At 35.4% G+C, this 18,900-nt stretch overlaps 1 protein-coding gene across 25 annotated transcripts in view; it reads right to left on the bottom strand.

Moving 5' to 3' along the window:
* col4a2 (collagen, type IV, alpha 2) overlaps positions 1–18,900 on the bottom strand; it is a 150,357-nt gene that overhangs the window by 93,398 nt on the left and 38,059 nt on the right. For all 25 annotated transcript variants that reach the window (XR_015499176.1, XR_015499181.1, XR_015499178.1 and 22 more), the window contains exon 4: positions 7,065–7,145. Coding sequence is in view for 3 of the 25 variants with exons in the window: in XM_087267483.1 (XP_087123609.1) it covers positions 7,065–7,145 (81 nt within the window). In the remaining 22 variants the exon portion in view is untranslated. The remainder of the gene's footprint in view (positions 1–7,064; positions 7,146–18,900) is intronic.

Genomic DNA, 18,900 nt, shown 5'->3' with positions numbered 1-18,900 from the left:
TTTTTTCAATAGGGACAGCTGAGACATCACACCATAATCATATACACATGTAATAACTAGCCATGTTGAACCCGAGCTCAAACTAACCTTGTTGTTGTCTTGAACAGCCACAAAGCCAAGAAGAAGAACAGAATCTGACGTGTTCTGTTGTTGTTTACAAGGCCATCTAAAAGCACGAATGGTTTCTCTTTCTCTAGTCTAGAGAACTCGCGTACGTGTCTATATTTGAAATAACAAACATCTTGAGCTGATGATAATAATGTGCATGTGATTGTTAAAGTGCTTCTGGCAAACTTTCAGTAATGGACAAACACAAGAGAGAGGCGCGAAAAAAGGAGCAAATGATTGCTTCAGCAAACTAAAACATGAACAAACTGCCATGTTTAATTATTATCATCGCCTTTTGGATGATTATGGACTCGGAATGATGTTACTTTTTTTTTTAACAAGATGTTAACGTTACATGTCATGAGAGGTTTGTACTGACTGTATACGTTTCATTTCGGTTATAAACCAAATCCTGTTTATAGAAAGCTTAGTTATTAACATTTATACACAAGTAGGCCTATTTATGTGTATAAAGCATCTGTTTTTTGTATATGATGTCCCCATATAGCTTTACTTTGACATATCCTTGATGTACACCATACCTACCAAAAGGATACAATTGGTATCATTGGCAATGGAGGCACAAGCCTAATAAAGGTGACCAGTACCGTACTGTACTGAACTGAACCGTACCATTCCGTGGAAACAAGACATAAAACATGTGCCAGAGTAATAGGTGGTTTATTCTGCTGCGGTGACCCCTGATAACCAGGGAATGAGCCAAAGAAAAGGGATTGAAAACTAAACAAAACATTAAAGTTGTTTCTAAAATGACATACTACTTATGTAGAAAGTACATTGAACTTCATGACTGTTAAAAAACATTTTACATATAGTGCAAGGTACATTTATAAAGTAGGAATTTATGTAGCATAAAAGAAGTTAGGACTAGTAATGGGTCGTTCATGAACGATTCGTTCATTTTAAACGAATCTTCAATATGACTCTGGAACTACGAGTCCTCTTATACGTTCATCCGCGCGTGCGCACATTTGTGCAGGTGGTATCGTTCATTTCAAGTCTTTTGAGTCATTCATCGCGGAAAGGCAGAAGCCAATCGTATGCGTTTAGAGCCGGAAAAAGAATTGATCCGTTCATCTCTCAAGTCCTCTATCAGGTCTGAGTCATTTGTTTCTCACGGGCCAATCATATGTGTTTAGAGCCGGAAAAAGAATTGAATTGAAAGGTGAACTAATTATCATGGCTCCTACCGACTGGAGACTGTGTACATTGGTTAAGATTATATGTGACTGTCAGTGTAACATGAATGAACCACTGACATTTGAGACATAAAGAGGTGAGCTGAGCAAAGAGACAAAAATACCTTCATAGACAAAAGAGCAGGTAAACATTAAATTATTATTTTCTCCTTCTTATAGTATTCTATTTTTGACTTATTTGTTGTGTGATCAACCTTTTGGGCTAGTTGTAGATGTGTTTGGAAGCAATTCGTAACATTTCAATAATATTTTGGCAAATTGAACCAAATGAACAAAATGACTCGAAAAAAGATTTGTTCATCTCGATGAACGAGACTCAAAGATCCGAGTAAGTAAAATGATCTGAACTTCCCATCACTAGTAAGGACATGCTACATCCAATGTTTGTCATTATACTCGCATCAGCTGCGGTGCTTAACTCCTATTGATAAATTCTCTCATGTGGTCTCATGGGATGGTATAGTGTCCATTTCACACATGCTTTTGAATCTTGTCGGTAGTATCTCATCCAGTACTTCTTGCCTATTGATTTTTTTTAATACTATGAATCCAGACATTCTACTTGGCTCAACTTGACTTTTCACGTACTATATAGTAGGTAAACATGCTATTTCGAATGCAGTATAAAACAACAACAATCTAGACAAGATAAAGTCTTGTTATAAATGAACTACTGAATGATCCTTAAGGTTCCCCTTACGACTTTTCAAAAATACAAATATTGCAGTGATTAAATCAAAGTCATTAACCTACTGCAGATGTATTACTTCACCCTGTGCAAATAAATACTTCAAGACTGTTTTATTAGTCCACAGAAACAATCATTTAAAATATCCACAAATTATTTGCCCAAAAATACATCTTTCAACCTGAATGTTTTGAATGGTCCGGTCATTACTCCACAAATTAGTTTCACGTTTATTTCCTGCTGGCCTCAAATGTCAAGGCCGGACAGCGGAGGACCACGAGGGACCCAGTGGGAGACATGAACTGTGTCCAGACATCTGTGAGGCTGTTTTTCCACCTAAACATCATCCATGAACACATACATCAAGCTGAGGAGTACTAACAGAGTGGAAAAGTATGTTTGGCTAAAGTAAGATGCTGACAGATCTCGACGGGAAGCAAAACTGTGAAATTAGATAGTTTTCTATGTTGGATAAATTTTGCTGTCTTGTGAATTGTTTGCTGCCGAGGAGCAAAAGTGTTTTTGAAGCAATATTATGTGGGGCTTAAAGTGTTTTTAGCAAGTTGCTACAGAGTTGTTAGTGGAATTGGAGTGGTATAATTTGCTAGGGAGTCAAAAGCTCAGTTAAAATAAATGACAAAAATGATTACTTTGTTATTTTTAAGGTGAATAGTTATCCTGTGCAAGTTAATCCACTAAAAAAATGTGTTTTTTTTTGGTAATCTTCAATCAAAGTCTGACCGATTGCTTTCACATTTGCAGTGATGGTCCTTCTTTTGATGTCAACCTGAGGGCTACCATAATTCAAATTGTGTATTAATACCCACTCTTACAGTTAGTTTGCTATTAGGGAATGATGCACAAAATAAAGCCACACCCATTACTCAATATTCTGTTTTAGTTGGAACTATATCAATATGCTAAGATAAAAGACTTCTGGTTCAATCAGACTTATATGGGTTAGGGTGCCATGGTGGCTCAGTGGTTAGCACCAGGGGCGAACTGGCCATAGGGAGCACTGAGACTTTTCCCGATGGCCTGAACAGTCAATCGCGAATCTTGACTGCTCAATTCCTCCAAACTCCATGGTTACCAGTTTAGATGAATAAGTTCCAAAATGTTAAATACGTCTCATCTCATGTTTTTATGAGTTTTTGTCCATTTTGTCTTGAATTTTTAACCACAAAAAACCTATTGAATGACCTTTTCATTAATTTTCCTTTAGCTAGTCCCTCGTTTATTAGGGGTTGCCACAGCGGAATGAACCACAATTTATTCCAGCATATGTTTTACGCAGTGGATGCCCTTCCATCTGCAACCCATCACTGGAAAACACCCATACACTCTTGCATTCATACACTCTGACAAGTTTAGTTTATTCTATTCACCTTTGGACTGCGAGAAATGAGAGCACCCAGAGGAAACCCATTCCAACACGGGGAGAACATGCAAACACAGAAATGCAAACACAGAAATGCCAACTGGCCCAGCCGGGACTTGAACCAGTGCCCTTCTTGCAGTGGTGACAGTGCTGACCACTGAGCCGACTGTAATGAAAAGTGTGGCTCAAAATACGATGCATCATTTTAAATAATGTATATATTAATTGAAATAGAAGTTTTGGAACTATGGATTTGCAAAACATAAACTCTGAAATATTATTAGAGTAATGATGGTTTTCGGATATGTGAAAAGTTGGAAATAAGTACATGGTTTCTGCTACATTCATTCTTCCGTGGCTTCCACGGCTACATTACAGCATCTCATTCAAAACGTTCAGTCGTGGTTTTTTGAAAGCTGGTTATAATCGCACCAAAATGTATTAAAAGGTAAGTGAATTATAACAGCGCAAACTTTTCTTTAACCATAGTAGTGCTGTGCAATATTTGTTTAACCCTTAAAGGTTACATGCTGACTGACTAACTGGCATGTGTGTGAAGTGTGAGGCCAGCAAACACAACATAGCTTTCAGTTAGATTAACACAGTTTCCATAAGTATACTATATAGATAAAGGTCTAGGGCTCTGCATATTATGAATTTATCTTGCTGGAGTTTATAGCCGATCACTTCACTTCAGGGCGCATTAATACTGTAAGGTCTATTGGAGACATTCATAAATATTCCTAGCAAATTTAATAAATGTTGGAGAAAAGCTCGTTACATAAACGCAATGAATCGCACTTCTGCAGCGTTTATTTAAGAGCGCACAAGAAGATCTAAGCTTGAGCAGCGTACATTTGAGAGCGTGCAAGACGTTTTGTGCACAGAGGAAATCTGCACACAAACAAAAAGATTTGCACGCTCGTATTACATGAATGCGATCTCGACTTGTAATACTGCGCTTACATTATTTGTCATTGAAATAACGCCATAGGTAGTTGAAGGGCTTTTTTAATATGTTAGCCTAGACAGTTTTCTTATTTTTCACATAGTAATATTTTTCAGGGCTTAATCATACATAAGTTACTTTTAGTTTCATACATTGTTTACACATTATGACAAACACAAAGTATAACTAAATAAAATGCAGATGTATTTTCCCATTCTGGTTACTTCAAATGTCCGCTTTTCAATGCCACAATGGCACCAGTTCTGTATAACAGAAATGTGATTTGGTGGAACAATGTAAATCCTGTTGTGCACTGAAACTATGAGTCACAAGTGACTTAAATACAACAGAACGTCACAATCAACAGAAATATGACTTTTCTGTTTTGCGTCAAGTGTGTCAGAAATGCAAACAGGGAGTGTGCTTGTCTCTGATTCCTTCCCTTTTGTGTTTTCAGTTATGTTTAAGAAAAGGAAAAGCGTCTTTTGGAATGAGTGAACTTTACCCTCAGCAGCCTTGGCGCTGCTAATATGTTTCAACAGAACAATCAAAGCCCCTTTCCTGCTCCTGTACAGCGCAGGGGAAAAAAGACAGCTGAACTGACATCTCAAGTCATACTCGCCCTCATAAGTCCATTCATATCCTGACGTTTGCTCAGGAATGTATTTCCTCTCTCCTCCACCCTCCCTAAGGAGTATCCACCACACATGACGAGAGCTCGCAGATATAGTGAACACAAAAACATGTCAGACACAAAAATTCTGTCTTTTAAATTGAAACCAATTCAAGCAGCAAGAAGTTCTTAATACACGTTCACACTAAGATCGATGCATTCAATTAAAGTGAATCTTTGAAAAACGATGATTTCACACCAAGTACATACGCAAATGTACAGTTGAAACCAGGAGTGGGCATACACTGTATAAAAAGGCACAAGACCATTTACAAAAGTCAGATGTTGATGTGACTAAACTTTTCTCTTTTAGGTAAGTACGGATTATCACATTTGTTTCTGTTATGCTTAATAGCAGAATAATGAGAGAGATATTTTTTGAGAAATTGTTAGAACTTTTCTTGAAAGTCAAGTTGACATACAATAAGATTATTATGCCTCTGAAAAAAATGGTGTCAATGTTTTGGAAGTTTCTGAATGGCTAATTGACAATATTTGAGTTAATTGGAGGCACAACTGTAGAATACTCTGATGATGCTTATTCTGTAAAGGTTCTGCCACTCTGGTCTTGTACATTCTTGTTTGGTGGCAGAGCTCGGACACTAGCTCTGTCTTGTCCTGTTTCTGTCATTGTGTGTCTCTGTGCGCGCTCTTGTACTCGTGTCTTGCGTTCAGTCTTCTGTTGGTTTTGTGTTTAGCACGTGCTGCGTGTTTACATGCACTGCGTGATTGTGTTGTTATGAACACGTGGTTAATGAGTTATCTCATTGGCTGCGTGTTCTAGTCTTGTTTAATGTGAGCGCGTGGCTTGTGTTGTCTCTTTGTGTCATGCGCTCTCCCGTCTATTGTCTAGTCCCACCCTCCTTGTTAACCCATTGTTAGTTAATTATGTTCATCTGTTTGTGCATTAATTTCCTACAGTTTATAAACCCCTCATGTCTCCTGTCCTGTGCCAGTTCGTCATCACATGTCGTTGTTTGAAGTCTTGTCCTGTCGTATTTCCAGTCCTGATCCTTGCCAGCCTGCCCAGTCCGGTTTGTTTGTGTATGTATTTGTTTTGTTAATGTTTTCCCCCTCGGGTAGTTTAATTTGCATTTTATTTTATTTTTATTATTAATAAATTCCCATTTCCCTGCACTTGAGTCCTCGCTCCTTTTTCCCCATTTCCCCTCACCAACCCTGACATATTCTGCCATCTGGACTGCTTTGCTAATTCTGCCTCTGGACTCCTTTGCTCATTCTGCCTCTGAAGTGGTTGGCCACATAATTGCTGCTTGTAGCTATATCATTCTTCTTTTGATTTACAGTCATAAACACTCATGTTTGTAGAGCAAGTACGTTGACTGGTTTCTGTCATTTATTATTCCTAGTCAATTCTCCCAAAAGCGACTTAATCAGAAGTTCTTAAACAATAACAACAATGAGCGCTCTCCGTATTGCAGAATAAGGTCAATAGCTATAGTGTCACCGGTTGAGTCATTATGTGCAATGGCAGTTGTTTTGGACACATGATTTAAATGATTACTAAGTCTGTTTTGACAAACAAAATCAACAAAGGGGTAAAAAATAAAAGACGAAAACAAACAAAAAACCCTTCTCTATATCATACTGCTCTGATCATGCCATGTGTAAATACCACCACTTAGACATACTGTTTAATTTTAAGAGCATCGTGTTGTACATTTGCACAATTTAATCACACACAGTGGAAAAAGTGCTTTTACACTGTAAAATATCAAAGATGTTAAAGATTGTTGCTAAAAAGCTTAGATTTCACAATGTAAAAATAAATAATAATGAATATAATAAATAAATATATATATATATATATATATATATATATATATATATATATATATATATATATATATATATATATTTTTATATAAATAATATAATATATACTGATACGTTCACTCGTATATTGAACCAATGTTTTTAGAGTTCACCAATAAAAAGTCAAAAATCAAATGTAGTATCAGCTAAAATGTATGTGATTCAGGATGCAGCTACTAGGTTGTACTACAAGATTAAACCAGACTCACCCTTGCGCCCTTCTCAGGGTAACACTGACAACCACCACTGCAGTCTCTTCCTCCACATGGTCCAGTGCTCTTCTTTACTCCCTGAGAAAAGCAGAAAAAGAAGAATGAAGTCAATATTAAGCTGGCACATGTTGAGATTGTTGGGCTAAAAGTGGCATCCGATGTTAAACCATGTGAAATGTCACAGTACAGTTGATTTGCAGCTTATTTAGCATTTCAAAAGCCAGACAAAAAGCCTGACACTGTGCTGTGGGTTTTTCTAATGTGGCATCTTGATGTGAATCCCCATCCTGTCCCAGACACTCTCATGACTCTGCAGCTGGGCATCCTCAGACCATGCCACTCAGCAAACCATGCTTTATTTATTCAGAGGGCGAGAACATTTTTAAAAATAGCCATGAGAATTTATAAGGGCTTTATAAGTATAAATATTATGTATTATGTAAATATGTTAAAAGGGAAAAAAAAATTAAAGGGGGGTAATAATTCTGACTTTAAATATATATATGCAACCCCCTTAGATTTTTTTCCTCTATATTTCCCAAGTGATGTTTAACAGAGCAAGAAACTTTTCACAGTGTGTCTGATAATATTTTTTTTTGTTTTAGAGAAAAAAATATTTGTTTTATTTTGGCTAGAATAAAAGCAGTTTTTAATAATAATAAAAAAAAAACATTTTAGGATCAAAATTATTAGACGTTTGATCATTATTTTTTTCATAGTCTACAGAACAAACCATCATTATACAATAACTTGCCTGCCTAATTACCCTAACCTGCCACGTCATAATGTTTACTAACAGTTCAGCACTGATGTGTGTGTGTGTGTGTGTGTGTGTGTGGTTGCGCTGTATAAATAGTCCTAGTAATCAGTTCATGAGTAGCTTCAGCTGTGTCTGTCTGCATTCATGACAATCTAGGTTAGGTGTGTGAGTGGTGCATGACTGGACCTTGTGGTCCATTTAATGGCGGATTTGCAGTTCTATGCAATACTGTGTGTTGCGATCTGCACAGGCTGGATCGCTGGTAATTGTGACATTCTTAAAATATTAATTATTATTTCTATTAAAATAATATTTTTATTTTGTACTAAAATAATCTAAACTGAGGAAAACATCAGTGAAAATGTTTGAGATGAATTATGAGGATCATGTGGTGACAAAAATACATAAAAAAATAAAAATCAATTCAAATATTTCTTGTTTTTTCTGCTTGAATGATTTATTAGCTACTATTTCTATTCATGAAAAATACAGTATATTAGCTGCTACAAAATGAGCTCAAGTAAGCAGTTATCACTTAAAAAAACAAACAAATGTATACCCAGATAGCATACGAATGTGGGCCACTTTAGGCAGTTATGCGACACTGGTGGTATTTCTTCAGCCCTGACAAAATAAATGTGAGTCTGAAGTGGCCCAACTGTATAATGGCAAAGATTCAAATTCATACAAGGGCCATTTAAGGCAAATATTTGTCACTAATGGTGAAATGTAATCTGAATGTGAGCCCAATGTGGCCCAAGTGGAAAATGACAAATGTGGCCCACAATTGGCAAAATAGTGGTATAGTCATTTAAGGGTAATCTGGGTCTAAACCTAAAGTGATTCACACGTGTAGGTGCAAATGTGGCCCAGTTATCTTAAGACATCAGTGAGCCACTTTAGCATATATTTGGCGCAGTAAGCTGTGGCTATTGCGGCTGTGACTCTAATGTGGCTCAGAGAAAATATGGCAAATGTAGCCCAGTTATTTTAAAACATATGTGGTTGACTTTTGGCAAATATTCGGCCCAGTAAACTCTCGCTAATGCAGCCGTTAGCCAATAGTGGCCAAGAGAAGATATGAAAAATGTGTCCAAGTTATCTCAAAACATATGTGGACTACATAGACTAAAGTCACCATCATAGAGTAAAGTGTTTGCTTTAGCTGGGCTAATAGCTCTGAACAGTTCTGAAACTCCAACACAATCTCATGGCAATTCATAACTTTTTGATTTAGTGGCTAATTTGTAGAAATTCGTACGATCTAGTTAGTACAATTTAGTACGATTTGCTCATCCCCCAATGACGGTTGGGTTTAGGGGTGGGGTTGGGTGCCACGCCTCCTTTTTAAAATCGTACAATTTTGTACGACTGAACTCGTACGAATTCGTACGAATTAGCCACTAAACTGGCAAAACGTAAAATACTTACGTTTTCTCGTGAGACCAGGCTGGAATCTCTTAATATATATATTTTATGTTGGGCTGCTGTAGCTTTTAAGAACTTTGCTTGAATAGTTTGTTCATTGCAGCAAACAAAATGAAGTCAGGCACAACCTGTGATGAAATAATATAGTTCACTGAGGTTTACCAATGTTTAATCCATTAAAAGAAGTAATAGGCCAAATTTGGGCCAGAATAAAAGCAAACTGTGGCCTAGAATAGGGTCAGTTCTGATTCATTTGGTGGAATTATGGCTAATATGTGATATTGCTTAGGCTTATTTGTAGCCCAGATCTGACAAACAGGAGCGGACCGTCCTAGAGCCATCCTTTCATTCAGTACGGGGTCCAAATGTAAGTGTCTAGCGTGGGCCAGATCTGGGCCACAATCAAAGCAAACTGTGGCCCAGAATAGGGTCAGTTCTGGTTCATTTGGTTGAATTCTGGCTGATATGTGATATTGCTATGGCTTAATTGTGGCCCAGATATGGCAAACATTAGCGGACCGCCAAAGTGCCATCATTCTTTGCAGTATGTGGGCTGGATGCAAGTGTCTGGTGTGGGCCAGATTCGAGCCACATGAATTTAGCTAGCTGGCTTATTATGAGATCTGCAGAGCACAATTAAACAAACACCATCAATCAGAAATACATTTAAAACATTAAAAGCATGACTTGAGTAAGACTACACACTTTAATCTTATAATGCCAACTCAGGCATTTTAACAGACAGCAACCTTAAAATATAACATGCATTAACTAACATTACATGACTTCAGTATAGATGGTCCGTAAAACATTACTCCTCTGGTGAATACATGGTTTATTACTCTCACTGTATTTGTAACCGTTTCACATTTTTCAGAGGGTCTCATTCTATGACATCATTATATCTACTCACACCTACACACTGATGACCGCTGAAACAGCCCTGTGTGTGCATCAAGGCCATGACAAAACTGACTGCTATTTTCCTGCTGTGCGACAAAGTGTTTGAGAGACATTCTTGTTCGTCAGTCTTGTTCGTCCGACACCAGACGCTGGACAAACCACAGACAAAGATCACATTCAGAGTCTCAAACAATTCTTTGACTGTAAATGAAAAGCTCAGACGGATCTGTGGTCCTCAAAAAGAAAAAAAAAAATATTGAAGATAATACAATTGCAAGTCCTTCTCAAATATTCATACTGCACATCCTGATTGAATGTTAACATCTTATTGAAATATAAAGAATATATTTATTAAAAATGTCAAATTTTAACGCTTTATATGGCAAATACATATAGTAAAAAAAAAATTACTAAATTAAATGTATGTTGTCATTCATTCATTCATTTATTCATTTTCCTTCGGGTTAGTCCCTGATTTATCAGGTGTCACCACAGTGAAATTATCCACCTAAATGTATACTGTAATCAATATAAATATATTGGGCTTTGGCACAGTACGCTTGTAGTGAGTGCAAAGCGCACCAGAGCTCGAAACTGAAGACGAGACGTGATTTTTAAGGGACTGTTTCATATGACTTTATTAATCATTTTTACTGTTTAATGAACCCAAACTGTCGTAGCAAACCCCTCACTGCACGACAGCTGCACCTTCAGCAAACCTCCTAATTCCTGCAGCACGAGGACTTTATGATTGTTTATGAGAGTCAAAAGTGGCTGATCTGTTCGGCGAAATATTTGACTGCGTGACACCGCATCCCAAACGACTAAAACGGTATGATTAAAGAAATCTCCACTGTGCTGAGTGAGAGCGCTTCTTACTGAACAGCGCATCATTGATGACGTAAGCGTAAGCGCCCGAATGCAATGTGAGTGCGGGCTGTCGGGGGGGACGAAAGTGGGGGCAAGTGTGCTTCAGCCCGGTTCAAGGTAACTGTACATAGTGTGAGTACGCCCTTAAACAGATATATTTATTTTATTTTAGTAACCAAACACATTTAGAAATTTAAAGATGATACAATTTAATTCAAGCAAAATATTGCAAAAAAAAAACCTACAACCTACAAAATGTCAACTAAATTTTGAATATTTTTTTTTTTTGCTTCTCTTGATTTTTCCTCTTTTTTAAATTTATATTTAATATTTTTCTATAACATAAATTTGGATGTACTAGTTTTTGGACCATTATCGTAAGTTGTTTTGTTAGATAAGCTTTAGATTTAACTGCAGTACTGACTAATTTATTGTATTATATATGCACAAATATAAAATTGTAAAGCTTTCTATTAAAAATACAAATTTAAAAGATAGATTTGTGAGGGGTGTACATATATATGCAGAGCACTGTACACAGGGCACTCTTGCCCTGTAAAGGGTTAGGAAGGCAGTGTAATAAATAAAATAACAACAACAAATTTTCCATTCCAATTTTTTCAAATGCTTTTTATGTAAAGTGAGACCTATTAAATATTTAAATAAAAAAAAAAATGAATTATGACATTTGAATTGTTTTTCTTTATATAAATAAAATGATTTAAACTTGGTGGTAAGGAAAATGCCTGAGATAAAAGATGGCATGCATATGACAACAAAAATCTAGTTTATTCATTCATCAATTTATTCATTTATTTATTAATTAATTAATTGATTAATTAATTAATTAATTCATTCATTTATTCAATTATTTATTCATTCTTTTATTTATTTATTTATTCATTTATTTATTTATCTATTTATGCCATTTAAAAATTAAATATCTGAATATTTCTTATTAAAAGCATATTTTGCTCAAATAAAATAAAAATCTGCTTTTACTTAAAGTAAAGTGGTTCTAAACTTTCATGAATTTATTTCTTCTGTTTCTTCACAAAACAAGATACTCTAAGGAATGTTAAAAAACCACCGTTGACATCCAGAGTAGGTGCAAAAAATATTATGGAAGTCAATGTCTGCTTTTTTCACAACATTATTTAGTATACCTACTTTTGTGTTCAATAGAAGAAAGAAAACAAAAAGAAAGTAACAAACCTACTGTATATGCAGCTACATGTAGTCATATGTATACATGTCACAAACTAACACACCTCCGGGTGCTCCGGTTTCCCCAAAGTCCAAAGACATGCGCTTTAAGTAAATTGGATGAGCTAAATTGGCCTTAGTGTATGAGTGTTTGTAAATGTGAGAGTGTATGGGTGTTTCCCAGTAGTGGGTTGCGATTGGAAAGACATTCACTGTGTAAAGCATATGCCGAAATAGGTTCATTCCACTGTGGTGACCCTTCATAAATAAGAAACTAAGCCGAAGGAAATGAATGAATGAATAATTCTGTCTGTTTTGTTCTGTCAGTTTTGTTTAAGTATTTTGTTTGCTGTATTGTTTGTTTAAGTATTCTGTTTGCTGTACTGTTTGTGTTGCTTGTTCCATGATGTGTGTCCCTACTAAAGTTTTAAAGTAAAAAGTAAACCAACGACTGCAAAATAAGGTACAGGTGTTGAACTGCTATTTACAGTGTGTTTTCTGAAACAATGCCTGTGGTGACTCCGTAGGGAAGCATTGTCTTGAAGAAGGTGGGAAAGATGATGAACCCAGCAGCACAAACGTCATGGCAGACCCAAACAATAAGTGCAAGACTGGCCAGTTTGAGTTTATTGCTAAATAGTTGATGGTTACAGCAGATGATGAGAGGAGTATTGTGTTCTATCCTGTTCCACCCCACGCTTTCCCCATGAAAATGACCTTTTCCACTGCTACCTGGAACAAAACTGTTTCCAACAAGCCTGAAACAATGATCAGCTGATCTGCATTTGTCCACACCGACACAACTGTGAAAAAAACAAGGAGGATTTTCTAATCAAGCCACAGGAAATCAAAGGGTAATGAGTTCAAATCTGAATAATAATGCAGAACGCTTGCTCATCGCAGTTTGGTCTACTAGTATCTGGTTCTTTAATTCCAGAATAAGATTGGAACTGAGAGAGAAGAGTCATGCAGTCATTGTACACATGCAACTGTTGTTGTTGTTGTTGTTGTTGTTTTTTTTTTTTTTTGCTTGTTTGTTTTATTTATTTTTTTTCCAGTTGAAATTTTCACTTCCAGTACAGGTTTAAATAGCATTTGCACCCATGTGCATAATGTATTTGTCCACTCGAACAAGCTACTTTCCAGTTTTTCAATGTAAACACGCACTGGATGGATGTCCGATATGCTTGTGCCTCGCGTCATGTGAGCTGCACGTTTTTTAAATCTTAAAGCTTTCCAATCACTATCAGGTCCAAAAGCAGTGGACCAATCAGAAGAACTCAAGTTTATGCTTGTAGTAGAAACTTTGCATGACAACAGTTTTATTTACCGTTGTTTCAAGGAGGAGTCGTTATGGCTTTGTCTAGATATCCTCAGTTATGTGCGATCTTCAATTGCTTATCATAACATATTGTTTATCTAAATCTAATGGGTCCATTATTGTCTTTATTAAATCATGTTCATGACATCGTGTCACATGCGCTGTTCTTTTTTGTTAAACCCATTCCTGAACGCCATGTCAATCGTTTTAGGAAGCAAAGACACATTCGGTGTGAATGAACACTTAGGAGCTGATCACACCGAGTGCGCTTTTTGTGTTGAGAGGTGCCTTTTTTTAATGATTTACTAATGGCCGCGATGCTGCTTCTGCGCCCTGCCTTACGTTTTGACCGTCTGATACGCCTCGCGATTTTCCATTGCGTGCCATGCACTCGCAGTTGAAAAAAAGTCAACTCTGAGCAGAAAAAGTTACGTCATTCTTCTCTCTTTCATTCTTTAATCAAATGAAAGCAGAGGCAGGGTTTCCGTTGAGTTGTCAAGATGACCACGGAGAGACTAGTGGTTGTTATTTTGAGTTATCCAGAGCTGTATGACACAAAATTTAGAATTTCACAATATTATTAAATATTAAAATTCTATTAATATCAACAGCAACACTCATACAATACGCAGCTGATTCAGTCGTTGTCTAGTGACACAAAAAGCGTACCATGCTTCATTTTTTTTGTTTTTAAAACGTGAAAGCGTGTTCGGTGTGATTGCCTCCTTAATGTGTTGGTCTAAATTTTATTGTATCTTCACTTTAAACTTTATTAAGACCTAAGTGCAACCGCACAGCAAATTTGGGGACTGTTTACACTAGTGCATTTTCATTTTATAACATATATGTTAACTCACAAAAATGGAGCATTCTGAAAATGCTAAAGCTGTTTTAATTATGAAAAGATGGTGATCTATCTTAGTCATTGATGAGCATTTACATTCTAAATTGCTGTATTAAAACAAAAATGCACTCAGCCTTAAACCATTATGTAAGGGGTAATGTCATTACATTGTCATTACAGAATAAAGTCAGACATTGGCTTACTGTTGTATATGAAGAGTTCAGATGCAAAAACTGCTCTAAGTGCCGTCTGAAATTTCCTCTAAAATTAGCATTTTTTTCAGCTTCCTATAGTTATGATCCGTTATTTTACTTTTAAGGCAATGAAAATAACCTATTCTTTGTACTAAATGTAAAATTACTGAAACTACACACAACAGCCGGAGAAAAATGCTAATTTTAGATGAAAATTTCAGATGGCACTTAGAGGTTTTTAAATCTAAACTTTTCACATATCTAAAGGTTTTATTCAGCAAAAATAACCACCTGGATGTACTTTATCCCACTTTTCACATGGCTAATTGCCACAAAATATTTAAATAAACACAAAACATTGTTAAAACCATAATAGTTTATTAATTCTTCAATTGAATGCAAAGCTGGCAGAAAAGAAAACTGCTGAATGGAGTATACACTAATCTATATATGAATAAATTACAAGATGGAGCCAACCAGTCAAAAACAGTGGTGTGACAGACAAGCATACAGATACATAAATATATAAATGTATGTAAATGTATTCATTGATGGTCAAAATGAAATACCATACTGTATGAACCTGTGTAAGCAATTTCAGCAGTTGTTATCTGGGACTTTTAAAGTCTTTATAGTGCTTTTAATTACTAAAATGCTCTTTGCATGAAGAAAAACGTAGTTCACTAACATAACATAGTGAAAGTTGTTTGGAAACCTAAAATGCCTCTTCTTTAAAATCACTGCAAGAAGCACTCTTTTAAAACAGAGTGTTAAATGCTTGCATTAGATACCTTACACACTGCTGTTCATGTTTTAACAAAAAGAAAAAAAAAAAAGAGTTTCCCTCTAGACGTGATGTCCAGATGTGTACATGCACTCAGGGCAAAACTGAAAGCCACATGACAGAAGGCATTTGGTCAATGTGCTGTCTGCTCATCCCTCACAGAAGGTCAGAAAGCTGACTGTTAGGCCTCTGGCTTCATCTTAAATGAAAACAAATCGCAGACCAAAGAAATATAGAGAACAAAAACACAGACACACATTTGTTTTTTATACAAGCCTAAAATGTCTCAGACAACACTGACCACTACAACAACAATGAAATAAGACAACAGAGGCAAAGATTAATGAGTCGGCCCACACGGAATCTGTGCTCAAGAAATTTCCACAGATTTTTGAGGCACTCATTTAATCTGTTTGTTTACTTATGTAAATTAGGCCTGTGCAATATGACAGTATATATTGCATGGTTAAATAAATCATCGTCTATCGTTTCATATTATGCTCTATTGTTCATTTTGTGTTGTTTGAAATATATTGTTTATGGTATAATTACAAGTACATGATTACATGATTTGCATGTTATAATGTTTTACCTGAAACCATTCTTCCTAATCAATCATTTTAGATTTGAAAAGTGTTTTATATTCGATCAATATATATTTTATATTTAATGTTATATTATATTAATTTACATATGTATCAAATCCTTGCCCTGAAGTTCTAAATAAAGTGATGAATATGATCACATACGAACGAGTAAATACTTACATGTGGTCAATATATAAACAAAAATAATTTACAGAAATGGTACTGTATATTGATATGAGATGACCTATATTTTGATATGAGATTTGAAATGTAGTAGTTTAACTACTCAATTGTTTTTATTAATTTCAGTAATACTATCAAATATATGTAAATGTTCAGATTATTTATGTACACTAGGATTTTTAAAGTAAAATATTCTCTGTCTTTTAGTGGATTTATTATATGAGAGACCTTCTGTAGCTTTGTTTACAAAAACAAGTGGTGATAATTTCTAAAGAAGGTTCTAAATTTTAATGATAAACTTTGAATTAAAGTAATTTTTTAAGTTAGGTTAAAAAAAAACTCAAAATCATTCAGCATAAATGTGCAGATTTTATTTTATTTTTTTACAAAATTCTACACAAAAAGCAAAAAAAAAAAGTCTGCAGATTCTGTCTGGTCATGCTAATGAGAATATGAAACTAATATTAAAGTGCAAAGAAACATTCTAGTTTTGATCAATCTGACCAACCTAAAATATTTCCCTTAATTCTCTTAGAACAAACATAAAAATCTTTTATTTCTAATCAACCATCCACATCAAACTCAGCAGCAGGGTGAAAGTGCCCTTAAAAAGACGGTACAGCATGTTATGAACTGGAGCTAGACATATTTCAAAGAGATTTTGGGTGTTTTGTCATGTAGAGTTCAATAGGCCTCATTCATTGGAAAGGCATTATAAAGCTCATTAAATAAGAGACAGAAGGAAGTCTATGTCTCATTCCAGAGCTCTGACTTCAGACTGGCCTGAAACTATATCTGCATTCATCTGTTAGGATCGTTCAACAATTATGCCCAAATTACATGCAATCAATGTGTCGGGAAGCTAATTCTGTTAATAGCTGAAATTGAACATGATGTAAATAATGATATAATGTTGACCCTTTGATTGTTTCTTTTGGCTATTAAACACTTTGAGAAGTACATGTTAATATTTATGTTAATTATGGTTATTGTTAATAGTTAATTATACATAGAGCAAGCATGGTTTACATTTGAAATAAATGCAATATGCTACATTTTAGAATGCCATTTTGACTTAAATTAGTGTATAACGGTGTGGGTGGCTATTTTAAAATTCACCACATCTAGCTATGATTTTGCCTGGTGTCTCTTGTTGGACATCACCCTTTGCGGTGTTTAATATATCACAATGACATTGTAATAGCTTAAGCACCACATGTTTGCAAAACTGTGTGGGCAAATGGAAGGAAAATGACTTGTATCCTATTTGTTTAAATGGGAACACATTCTTACGATAAAGAGAAAGAAACATCCATTTATGGACGTCAATGTTTGCCTGAATACACAAAGACAATATGACTCACGCTGTTCTCAATGTACCAAAGTCATGACTCTCTGTGGTTAACCATGCAACCACAATTCCCACCATCGTTTCAACACTATCGTCCAAGTCTTGGACAAACTGTCTAACAGGTGTCTGGAACAGACCGGGACCAGATGCTTTAGGCCATTTCCATTGGAGAGTGAAATCTGCGTGACGACTAATCAACAACACAAACATAAACACAACAATTTCTTGGTTTATGCCTGATTATAGTCTTTAGTAATGGTAGATGACATGTTTAATGTGTCACAAATGAAATCAACACAGTGAGGGAAAGATGGAGTATCTAATGAGTTGGGTTGACATGTTTGCGGTCAAACGTTAAACTGATGAGAAATATTGAAATACAGAATAAAAAAAATATATGATGTGCAATTCAATGAATCCAACATGCTGTTTACTCCTCACAGTCTTGTTTAGTTTTTTGATTTAATAAATACATAAACTGAAAAAAAAAAGATTAAATGTGGCATCTGAAGTAAGTATCATCTACTTGATTAGTGTTTCTCAACCACATTCCTGGAGGACCACCAGCTCTGCACATTTTCCAGGACTCCATAACTAAACCCACCTGATTCAGATCATCAACACATTAGCAGAGACTGAAAGACCTGTAATGGGTGTGACAGATAAAGGAGACATCCAATGGTGGTCCACTAGGAATGTGGTTGAGAAACACTGTATTAGATTGTGAATCTGCACTGGAATAAAACAGCAGATTATATTAGGGAATTAAGGAAAGGTTTTTTTTTTTTTTAATGCAGTATTAAAAGCAAAAATAATCTTTTTTTTTTTTTTGTAAAAACCTAGTAAATGTTGAATAATATATATATTTTTTCTGTTTTTATTGTTTCTAATGTGCATGACACCAACTGTCAAACACATTTTAATGCAATGACACTTACTATTCTGATTTTTTTATGCTTTATATTTTAAAATTAACATTGTTAGATACCAGTGTTCCCTGTTATACAGTTAGGGACGATACGGTAATAGATTTTGGTTGTAGTCTGAGGAATAATCCCGGTTTCATGGTTATAATGATTATTATGCATTCATTAATTTTAAAACCCTACTAGTTTAGAAAATCACATGAAGACTCCTCATATTTTAAAGTGGTATTTATTGCTGCTCTGTAACCAATTAAAGGTGCAGCAGGTGATTTTCAACAGAAATGTTGTGCTGGTTAAAATTCCAACAGTAATGATTATAGTAAATGATCTAAATGCATTTATATGTATTATTATATTCTGGATAAGGTTCCAATTAAATATTGTCGGACAGACAAATAACTCAATTACGATAGGTATCTCAAACTGTCTGTAAACAAATTTGAATTTGAATTTCTGCGCAGCCTCTTTAAGCAGAC

Source organism: Danio rerio, chromosome 9, assembly GCF_052040795.2.
Source record: "Danio rerio strain M-AB ecotype USA chromosome 9, GRCz13ab, whole genome shotgun sequence".
Lineage (NCBI taxonomy): Eukaryota > Metazoa > Chordata > Actinopteri > Cypriniformes > Danionidae > Danio > Danio rerio.
The sequence above is the reverse complement of the archived record's forward strand: the minus strand, read 5'-3'. Positions and strand labels throughout refer to the sequence as shown.